Source organism: Vombatus ursinus, unplaced genomic scaffold (assembly GCF_900497805.2).
Source record: "Vombatus ursinus unplaced genomic scaffold, bare-nosed wombat genome assembly UNPS02014861.1, whole genome shotgun sequence".
NCBI lineage: Eukaryota > Metazoa > Chordata > Mammalia > Diprotodontia > Vombatidae > Vombatus > Vombatus ursinus.
This window is the reverse complement of record NW_020954639.1, coordinates 7,353,285-7,365,619: the sequence shown is the minus strand read 5'-3', so window position 1 is coordinate 7,365,619 and position 12,335 is coordinate 7,353,285. Positions and strand designations below refer to the sequence as shown.

Below are 12,335 nucleotides of genomic sequence, written 5' to 3'. Positions count from 1 at the left end.
TGATAAGCATGCCATTTATACTTTTAACCAAATAGTTCATCAAAATGTTAAATAATTCTAGATCAAGAATAGATCCCTGGAGTTCTCTACTAAACAGGAACTTCCCAAGGTAATGAAATTATTAATGATTACTCTTTGAGACTGGCCATCCAATCATTCATCATACAACTAACTGTACCATCATCATACATCTAACTGTACCATCATCTGTTCCACATCTATTTATCTTGTCTATCAGATCAGAATAACATATTGTCAAATGTTTTGCTAAAATCTTGGTAGACTATATCTACAACATTCTCCTGACCTAGTCAATTAGCCTTCTTTAACAAAAAAAAAAAAAAAAAAAGGGAAATGATTTTATGGTAGAAAGTTTTAACTGCTTTGAAAAACATAAAAATTATGAATACTGCTACTGCATTTCAATATTTCATTTAAGTTTTTCTCATTCTTTGGAATAAATGGGAAAAACTATTGAGAAAAGTGAATATATTTTAGGATAAAAACCTTTTAGTCCATTAATAATTAATGGAGTCAAGTTTGTTAACCAATACTGCAAACAATTCCTAAACTCACATTTCCGAGAGGATAGAAAGAAATCCAACAATTTCCATCAATGATAATGAAACAGGTTGATTTTTCCATGAACCAACTACTTCACCACCCAGCTACTACCCACCCAAAAAAATCTGGAACCATGAACCATGATCAAATCAACTCTGCCACTGTTCCTGGATGAGGAACATCAACCTATCATCTTCTGGCCTCACTCACCATAAATGATAACATAATAAAAATGCATATATGTATTGTATTACATTAATTTTCCAGCCCAAAGTACTACTCCCAAACCAATACTCTCCCACATTAGAATGTTAGCTCCTTGAGGGAAGGAAAAGAATTTTACATTTGTATCTCTGGCACTTAGCATAGGGTCTGGCACATCGTAAGCACTCAATATTATTATTGCTTGTTAGTTCATTCATTCATTCATTCATTTATCCACATGATAAACTTAGCAAATATACAAAATATAAGTAAATATAGTAAAATACTAAGTAAATATATTAAAAAAGCATTTGTAAATTGAAAATAAAACTTGTGAACCTTTACAGTAAGCAATTATACTTGACCTTTTAAAAAAAATTTAGAACCTGTTCTAAACTATATACGCATGCTTACTATTCCGAATGAATAAAGTCAATCTTCTAATTAAAGGATACGAAAAACGATCATTCCAAGTTGCTCTTTCAACATAATCCAACATGACAACAGCTTTGATTGTCGTTAAGAGTTTGTTCCATGTTTCATCAAAATCCACTACTCTTGGTTTCAGGGACATTGTGGGAGTTTAGTGTTGAAATCTGTTAAAAGAATAAATAACAATGTTAGGATCAACCTCACTTTTTTGTTTAACAAGATGGAGGATGACTTTGTATTTGTGCAAATCCATCTACTTGAACTTTTTTTATCCTTCAGGACACTTGATAATTTACGTTTCATTTTAAACCTCACCCTTAATTCAAATGGCTTATCTTCTGTTAAGTACTGTCTGGAATTTGCAATTAAAATTCCAAAGAATTTCCCAATCAACGTTTACATTCCTTAAATACAAACCCATATATAATGATATGCTTTCAGTTCAAATATTTACCATGAAGAATATACTGTCTCAAAACATCTTTAGATATGTTTTGAAAATGATATTTTAGATATCTTAATTAATCAAACTGTCTCATTGTTATCTATGTTCTTTAAAAATTTTCAGGGAGTTTCCCACCAAACACAGCTCATCAGAGGATAAATTATACCAAAGTTGACAACAAACATATTTATTTCCTCTTCAAGAAGCAAATTCTTATAGATATGCATACGTGTAAAATTATTCTATACATACTTCTATTTATCAGTTCTTTCTCTTAATGTAGATAGCATCTTTCTTCAAATGTCCTTTATAGTTATTTGGGTATTTATAATAGCCAAGATAATTTGTTCACTCAAAGTTGTTCTCAAAACAACACTGCTGTTACTGTATACAATGCTCTCTTGGCTTTGCTCACCTCACCCCTCACCACTCCAACCAAGTCTCTTCAGGTCCCCCCTAAAATCACTGACCCACCACTTTCCACAGTACAGTAGCATTCCATCACAACCTGTTCAGCCATTCCCATCTCTAAGGCAGGAAGGGAGGAGGGGAGGAAAAAAAAGGGGAAAAAAAAGAAATTTAAATGAGAATTTTATTACATATTTGAAAAGAATAGCAAGTTATACACAGTAGATTTGCAGTTTCATATGCAATCATCTTTTTATTGTATGGAAATGCTTGTTCTATTCCATAAATTGAAAATAAAATAGAAACTGAAAAAAATGCTTTAGGGGAGAAAATTCTAACTTTACACCTTAACAATGTTTTTCATTTCAATTATGTTTAAAAAAACTATGTAGGGGCAGCTAGGTAGCACAGTGGATAGAGCACTGGCCCTGAAGTCAGGAGGACCCGAGTTCAAATCCGGCCTCAAACCAAACACTTGACACTTACTAGCTGTGTGATCCTGGGCAAGTCACTCAACCTCAGTTGCCTTAAAAAAAAAAACAACAACTATGTACTAGATTTAAAAACAATAATTGAGCTGCCTAAGGTTTGAGGTTTTTCTTTGTTGTTTTTGTTTTTGTTTTTGATTTGGAAGTGATAATCACTGACACAGGAAATTCCCAGGGAGAAAACTTCTTCAACTAGTGTGAACTGTCTAGGAGCAATGAGTTTGAGTGACTATCTCTAGGGTCACACAGCCAATAGGTGTCAGAGGAAGGACTTGAATCCAGGTATTCCGCACTCCTAGACAGGCTCCTGGATGACTAGATGGCACAGTGAATAGAATGCTAGGCCCAGAGTCAGGAAGACAATCTCCCTGAGTTCAAATGTGGCCTCAGACACTTACCAGCTGTGTGACCCTGGGCAAGTTACTTAACCCTGTTTGCCTCAGTTTTCTTATCTGCAAAATAAGTTGAAGAAGGAAATGGCAAACCACTCCAATATCTCTGCCAAGAAAACCTCAAATGAGTTCACAAAGCATTAGATAAGACTGAAAGAACTGAACAACAAAAAAACGACAGTCTCTTTAACTACTAGGACATGCTACTCTCACCACTCAGAAAAAAAAAAAGAAAAAAAAACAGAAAAAAGGGGCAGGGGTGCGGATGTAAAAGTAGTATTCCAACAATTACTACATTATTTCTCTTATGTAAGTTTCACTCTAGTAACAATAAAACAATAATAAAAAAATTTAATGACTGATAAAGCATTTTTTTCAATCTACATGAATAAATATCAAATATTCTTCATTGTTAAAATACTCACTTGACTAAAATTCTACACATTTAACCAGAACTAAAAACCCAACCCAAGACAACTTGGTTATAAATAAAAATAAATAAATTGTGACTTTCAGGCAAAAGAAGTCAATCTTTGGCTATGTGCTCAGAAAAAGAAGAGTTTTAAAGCTGGAATGATCGCTTGAAAGAAGAATCAAGTTTCACTAAGCCTTTTCAATTTATGTGTTCTATATGATCTCTACATTCGCCAAATTCATATTCTGATGTTTTACCTGGCAAATGGACCTTGCCTCTTATGCCAGCAGAACAGAAGCTCTTAGCAGGTCCTACAAACCAGTCAATCAACCAAAAAGCATATATGAAGTACCTACTGCATGACAGGCACTATGCTAGGCTATGGAGATACAAATAGGAAGAACTAATTCCAAATCAAAGGGTTACATTCTCATAGGGAAGACAAATAAACATATTAGTATATGCAGAATAAACATAAAGTGGAAAAATGTAACAAAATACAAAGTAGTAAAATAACAGGTACTGTGAAGTAATCAACAAAAACAAAGCATACTTCAGGCACCAAATGAAGTGATCATTGCAGATTGTCCTCATTTCCACAAGTAAAGATGGGGGAGGGGTGGTAAGACTTGAGGAAAAGAAGTAGGAGTTGTGAAGGCTGAAATTTCAAGTTCTAGTATCCTGGGGCCTAAGTCTGATTTCTGGCTACACTACACTTCACTTCTTTAGACTCTAGTATCCTTGTCTATAAAATTAGGAAGACAGACTCTACCTTAAGGTCAATTAAAACTTTAAATCTATGATCATCTCTAAAGACATGAAGTATTTCTTGTTAGTTCCTACACTAAGTAGTTCTCTCTTTGGGACAAATTTCAAAAGATATTTAATGGATGGGAGAATGATCTATAAATTGGGAAATTTATAATAAATTGAGAAAATTAAAATGCTCACAGTTTACATAAACAAGTATTTCACTGAAATATTCTCTCACACTGAACAGATGGCAAGCCAGAAACATACAAATTACTTGTATTTGCATTTTAGTAAATAGCCAAACCTAAATGTAATAACCATTCGACTGGAAAACTCAAACAACTTTTTAAATATTTACTCAGTGACTTTAAAAACAATCACTTAAATTCCTTTTAAGATGCTTAAGATTGACTGTTTTCTATTCAAAATGATTAGATTTGATCTAAGAAGCACAAGAGTGCCAATTATTTTATCTATGACAACTTTAACTGTCACTTGATATTTTTTGTCACTTGAAAAATAATAATTAGCAAATTTAAAATCATCACGTAATTGTCTATAGTCCACTAAAAATTTTCTAATAGCAACTAATTCTTCAATGAAGGGAAGTTTTTCTTAACTTAAGATTCTAAAAATAGAAAAGCTTGAAAATGTAAATTTTTGATATTGTTGATGAATCTCCTAATTCATCTTCTTCCCTCCACTTCTTTTAGGAAAGGATAACCCCTAAGGTTCCAACCTTGGTTCTCTTCTCTTCCCTCTCTATATTTTCTTCCTTAGAAAGCTCAACCATGGCATCAATTATCACCTCTATGGAGATGAGGAAATGCATTCCTGAGACAAGCTGTCTTTTTTGTGTGCACAGACAAGCCCAGATCTCTTCCAGGTGGTTCTGCAATATTCCGATTTTTAATGTAATCAGCACATCATCCACAAAGAGAAGAGCCAAAACCTGCCTCTTTTTTTCCTGTTCTCCTGAAGATGAAAACTCCTTCAACATGACAAAGATTTTCATAGATGTACAGAATGTCATTAATACAATATTAAAATGTTAAAACCTTAGATGATCATCTTAAGGTTAACAGTAAATTAAAAAGTAAAAGATAAAATGTTATCCAATTCAACAAACTGATTTTAAATTGGGATGGTAGTATTCTATATTTTGACATTTTATTTATAAAAAACTAATTTGCAAAACAAATAGTTAAAGCAGTTATGATGCTAAGAAACCCAAATGATGATTTTTGCAGGTTTATTTTATAAATGTATATAGGCAACTCCTCAATTTTAATAATAAAAACCAATACACAACTAGATTATAGTTGATTTCTAAATTACTTTAATAATACAAATTTTAAATTATTATTGATTTTAGTTTAAGGGACTTAAGAGTACTAAGGAAGTATTAATTTTAATATCTGGGATACAGTATTGATAGACAGTGAGTTGGCCCCAGAGTTGAAAAGGAAAAGGAAAGCTGGCTTAGCTGCTTTCAGGAAATTGTAAGACTCCTTTACTCACCCAATTTCTTCAGGAAAGCAAAGGTCTATCTTTTCAAACTCAAGATTCTATTGTCATTCTATATGGCAGTGAGACATGGACTACAACTCCCTTGGAAGAACTAAAAAGTGCTATCACCCAGGAGAGGTATATATATGGTGGGTATGAATAAGCTACAACATATAACCAGCAAGGAATTCTGAAGAATAGGAATAAAAGGCATATAAGAAAGAAAACTTATACTAGGAAAAGAAGACACACTGGTCATATGACAAGAATAAGGAATGACAGACTACTATTAAAAATGTTCCAAAGGTATCCTAACAATGTGGATAAAATGAAGAAGGCCTCCAGAACACTGTGGAGAATCCCTACGGCACACTTGTAGAAGAACACAGATAGAATCATGGATGGTGTATGGATGAGGAATAATCTGCATCACAGAAAGGAACTCTCAAATCATTAAGATCACACATTCATTTGAGTATAAGGTATAATTAAAAAATAAAACAAAAAGACTTGCCATTTAAGAAATCTTTTTAATATAAATGAATCATTTATTCATAAATAGTTGATGATTTATACTAGAATTCAAATTCACTTTTGGAGGGCAACTCAGCATTCCTAAGAAAGATCATATATATCATATCAATCCTGTGTTCATCTGACCTGAACCTCCTCATTTCCACTCATTCATACAAGAAAATCTCTTTCTTTATTCATCTTTTTTTTTCTTTCCAAGTCTAAGGAAGAAGTGGCATTTGCTGCTGCCATGGCTTATCACTAACATTAGTGCCCCTTCTATTTCTTTTAAGATTCTGTTACACTAATCATCCCAGCCCCTCTATCTTCAATCTCTTGCCTCTCAGCTAATCTGTCCCTTTAGCTTTCAGACATACTCAAGCCCCTTTATAGCCTCAAAAAAAATTTCCCTTGACCCTGCTATCTCCTTCAAGATATTCCTTCAATAGTAAATGAGGGAACTGGACTAGAGAACCTCTAAGATCCATTATATCTCTCAATTCTGTATCTTATTCTAACATTAAGTTTCAAAGAAAAATAGCTCATCCATAGAAAGAGGAAAGGACCCACATGTACAAAAATATTTATAGTAGCTCTTTTTGAAATGGCAAAGAACTGGTAGTAGTTTCCCAATTAGGGAATGGCTGGACAAATTACAGTTTATCAAAGTGATGGAATACTACTGTGACGTAAAAAATGATAAGACCGATGGTTTCCAGAGAAACCTAGGAAGAGTTGTATGAACTAATGCAGACTGAAGTGAGCAGATTCAGGGGAAGAAGCTGTGAAATAACAGCATAAAGACAAACCACTGTGAAAGACTTGAGAACTTTGATCAATGCAATTACCAACTAGAGTCTAGAAGACCAATGATGAAAAGTACTACCCACTCCTGAGAGAAAGACACAAAATGAGAGCTCCTTTTTGGACCTGACCAATTGTTTTGCTTGCCAATGCAAAACAAGGGTTTTGGTTTTGGTTTGCTGTTAACATTGTTGATTTAGGTTTTTTGTTTGTTTGTCAAAAAGATGTGGGAGGGAGCAAGGGAAGAAAATAGATTTTTGTTCCTCAAAAAAAATTTAAATTAAAAAAAAAAGAAAAGTATCTTGTCCCTCCTATCTTAACATAACAATTTCTCAATACTTAGATGCATCTCATCCATGCATCTCTTAGATGCATTTCATACATGTAGGCACTCCATTCAAGTATTCAATTGTGCACAGACTGCAACCCATCTATTCTTTCCTAAATTATTTAAATACTGTCCATATCCTCCCATAAAACCTTCACAAGTATATACCATCATATTATCTGCAAAAAAGTTATGCCTTCATTTTATTTTACTTGTATTATATAGCAAGCATTTCTAGCACTGTCACCTTGAAGAGTCAATGAAAAAACTGAACCAATAACCTTATCAAACCTACAACATAGAAAATAAAGCCACAAAATCATCAGCATTTTTATATAATACGAAGAAAACCTAGCAGGAAGAGATAGCAAGAGAAATTCCACTTAAAATTACTACGGAATATACAAAATACTTGGAATTCTACCTATCAAAAAACAGATGAGAAGTATATGAAAGCTACTACAAACCACTATTTACAATAAAAAAGCCAGATCTAAATAACTAGAAAAATATAATTGCTCACAGACAGAAACAGCTAATAAAGGCCACAATACTACTTAAATTAATTTACTTATTCAATGCCATACCAATCAAACTACCAAAAGATTACTTCATAGACCTAGAAAAAATAATCAAATTTATACATATTTTTCAAAAGGTCAAGGATCTCAAGAAAAATAAAGAAAAGAAATGAGAATGAAGGGAGCCTACAAGTGCCAGATCTGAAATTATATTATAAAGAAGTAATTGTTAAAAAAAAAAAAATTTGGTACGGATTAAAAAATTAGATTGATCAGTGGAACAGATTAGGTACATAACATGCAGAAGCAAAGGACTTGCTATTTTGACAAAAACTGCTGCAAAAACTGGATAGCAGTATGGAAAAAATTAGATTTACATCAATGTCTCACACCTTGTACAAAAGATAAGCTCCAAATGGGCACATGACCTAGACAGAAAAGTTTACATCACAAACAAATTAGAGAAATAAAGAAAAAAATTACCTTATCAGGTCTATGGATAGGAGAAAAGTTTATAAACAAACAAGGAATAGAGAAAATCACATAAGAAAAATGTATAATGTTGATTACATAAAATTTAAAAGGTTTTACACAAATCAAATAAAGCTAAGACTAAAGAGGAAACACAAGTATGAAAAAATCTTTGCAACAAGTTTCTCGATAAAGGTCTCATTTGCAAGATATAAGAAATGATATATAAGAATATAAGGAAGATATACACTCAAATTTATTAGAAAAAGATCCACTCATCAATCGATAAATGGTCTAAGGATATGAACAGACAGTTTTCAAAGGAAGAAATCCAGGCTACTTATAGCATACAAAAATGCTTTTAATCACTAATTAGAAAAATGAAAATTAAAGCAATTCTGAGATTCCATTTCATACACATCAGAGTGGCAAAGATGATGAAAAAGAAAAGTGATAAATATTTTTGTAGCTATGGGAAAGTAGGCCCAATGATGCATTGTGTGGACCTTTTAAATGGGAATTATAGACAAATAGTTACTAAACAGTACCTGCCCTTTTACCCTGCTATACCACTGCTAGGCATTTGGCCAAAAGATAATAAAGAGAAAAAGGTCCTTTGTGTACAAAAATATTTATAGCAGCTCTTTTTGTGGTGGCAAAAAACTGAAAACTAAGAGAATGTCCAACAATTGAGGAATGACAGAATAAGTTGTAGCATGTGAACATGATATACTACTATGATTTCAAAAATACATGCAAAAAACATATATAAAGTGATACCAAGCGAAATAAGTAGAACCACAAGAACCATTTATTTAACAACAATACAGGACGGTCCAAATTATTTTTTTCAAAATTCTTAATATTATTTTAAGCTATTAAAGCTTAGAACTTCACTAAGACTTTTGGGATACCTTATACTATAAAATAAATAATTTGGGGGACTTATAAACTTACAAAGACTGAAACGAGCAGATCCAGAACAATTTATGTCATAACAATAGCATTAAAATAAAAAAAAAAAAACTCCGACAACTTTGAGAGCTGTAAGAACTGTGATTAACACAATGATCTCAGAATTCCAGGACTGCTGATGACACATACTATCCACTGGAGAAACATAATAGAATTACATATATATATATATATATATACACACACACACATATATATGTATGTATGTACACACACATATGTATGTTTTTGTACACAGTCATTGAGGAAATTTATTTTACTTAATTAGGCATATTTTTGAGGAAATTTTTTTTTCCTTTTTTTTGGTAATGAGGCAGGAAAGAAAACAGATTTTTTTTTTTGTCGGTTAGGCAATGGAGTTAAGTGACTTGCCCAGGGTCACATAGCTAATAAGTGTTATGTGTCTGAGGCCATATTTGAACTCAGGTCCTCCTGAATCCAGGGCCAGTCCTCTATCCACTGCGCCACGTAGCGGCCCCAAGAAAATAGATTTCTGCCAAATAAAAAAAATAAAGAGGTGGGGGAGGTACTACAGAATTGAAATGTTACATGAACTTTCAGATGAAGTTACTTTATTACTAGTTTTACTTAACTTTCACTTTGTTACAAGAGCCCTCTCATTAAGCAGGAGTAATCTGTAAATATGTGTAATGTAAAAATAAAATGTATCAATAAAACTTTTTATAAAATCATCTCCATGCTAGAGGTCTTTATCTAGATCTGTTCACAATAATACATGAGTACCAATGGAGCACAGAGATACATCTGCTATCCCTCAATCGGGCTACATGATCTTCTTGTTGAGTAGTTTCAGTTGTGTCTGACCCTATTTCAGGTTTTCTTGGCAGGTACTGGAGTGGTCTGCCATTTCCTTGTTCACCTCATTTTACAGATGAGGAAACTGAGGTAAAGAAGGTAAAGTGACTTGCCCAGGGTCACAGAGCTACTAAGTGTTTGAGGCCACATTTGAACTCAGGTCTTCCTGACTCTAGGCCCAGGGCTCTATCCACTGTGCAACCTAGCTGGCCTGGCTACAAGATCAGCTCACCTTTTAATTGTCTTATAGTCCCATCTTTCTACTGAACTTTCTCCCTCCCAACATCATCAGTGACCTCTTAATTAACAAAACCAACAACCTTTTTTCAGTCCTCATTTCCTTTGACTTTTATATACTAACTGACACAGTTGATTATTCTCTATTTTCTTTTCACTTGGCTTCCATATTACTGAATATTGATTTTTCCTTCAACCTGTCTGCCTGCTCCAATTCTCCTTGACTATTCATCTTCCTTTTCTAAGCCTAAGAGGGGAGGCTTCAGTATTCTGTCCTTTTCTTTGCTACAATCTTTAACTTAATGGCCCCATCCACTCCCACGACTTCAATTATCACCTTCATGCAGATGACTCTCAAGTATATGTATACATATATACTAATACATATATATATATATACACATGTGTGTGTATGTATGGGTACAGATATGCATGCAACACACACAATCTCATCATCCATAAAACTTCTGAACAGTAACACATTTCCAAATGGCTCCTAGACACCTACATGAAGATGTTTAACACCATCTCAAACCCACCATGCCCAAAACTGTTCACATTATCTTCTCCCCTAAACCTGCTCTCCTCCTCTCAACTTCCCAATTCCTATTGATAGGACCACAATCCTCACCCCATCCCCAGTCAAACAAACCTGACTTTTCAATTTTCCTTTTCCTTCACTTTCTACATCTAATCCAGAGGTTCCCAAAGTGGGTAATACCGCCCCCAGGGAGGCCCTAGAATGATCCAGGGGGGCAGTAGCAGCCTCAAGTACAACTGGGGGAGCATTGAATAAAAATAAGGGGGTGGCGGAAGCATAAGGAAAGAGAAGATGAAAAATTTTGAAAAACCGTTCGTACATGTTTCATCGGTTGTGTTACAGAATTAAAATCATGGTGATTACATTATTTTCCAAATAAACACACAAAACGCAAGTTGGATAACTGATCAGTGGTCAAGTCTGTTGACAGGTCTTAACAATCAAGTGTTGGCAGGTGAGCTTGTCATACAGTATCAGGAAGTCCAGCATGTATTGGCAGTAATATGTACATGTAATGACTTGTTTATAATATGATATTACACAGCTACATGATATAATATTGCATCATCAAAATTTCAATGCAGGAAAAAATCCTATTTACAATAAATTATTAAATTTAAGATGAGTCATTTAAAAATATTTTATATTTTTTGAAATGATGTAAATTTTTAAAAAACAACATTAAAGGATTAAAGAGGGGTGTTAAGTAATTTTTTTTAAAGAGGGCAGTAGGCCAAATAAGTTTGGGAACCTCAATCTAATCACTCTCCAAGTCTTATCCATTTAATGTTCTCTCTCCTTCCCTCCCTCAAATATCTGCCTTCTCTTCTCACTCAAACTGATACCACTCAAACTGACATTTCTAGCCTGAACTACTATAATAAAGAAATAACTATAGAGTCCTATACTTGAGTTTAAAAACAAGAAAGAGATTATGAAAAAAAAAAAGGTTTATAGCTTTAGGTGGATGGCCAGTTTGACATAAGTCAAGTGTGATACCGTGTGATACACAAGTGTGATAAAGGAGTGAAAAAAGCTAACACAATCTTAGGACTGAGACTTAGTGGCTAGAATGATTTCTGTATGCTGTCCTAGTCATTCCAGATCTGAAGTATATTCAGTTCAATAAATATTGTAAGGGCACAGAGAAGCTACAGCATGTCAAAGAAAAATTAACATTGGTTAATTGCATTTTGGTAAAGGGGAATAGAAACCATGTCATACAAGTTTCAGTTAAAGGAAACTAGGGATGTTTAGCATAAGGAAGATTTGAATGGGACACAAAGCTGTCTTCAATTTCTGAAAAGCAGTCTAAGGCATTCCGCTAGTTACTGAAGATGAAAAACAAGTCACTATCTTCAAAGATCTTATAATCTATTAGTAAGTATAAGACACGTACAGAAGAGAAGTATACAATGTCAAATGTAATAAGGACAAGGAAGAGATGCAACAAGGTGCTTAAAGAAAATACAAAAGGGTGGGACTTTTGCTTGGCCCATAAACAACCAGAAGCAAGGAG

At 33.6% G+C, this 12,335-nt stretch overlaps 1 protein-coding gene across 1 annotated transcript in view; it reads right to left on the bottom strand.

Annotated features, from left to right (window-relative positions):
• CUL2 (cullin 2) overlaps window positions 1–12,335 on the bottom strand; it is a 117,423-nt gene that overhangs the window by 94,506 nt on the left and 10,582 nt on the right. Inside the window, exon 2 of the mRNA XM_027841617.1 lies at window positions 1,224–1,364. Within this exon, the coding sequence (XP_027697418.1) occupies window positions 1,224–1,342 (119 nt within the window). The 5' untranslated portion in view covers window positions 1,343–1,364. The remainder of the gene's footprint in view (window positions 1–1,223; window positions 1,365–12,335) is intronic.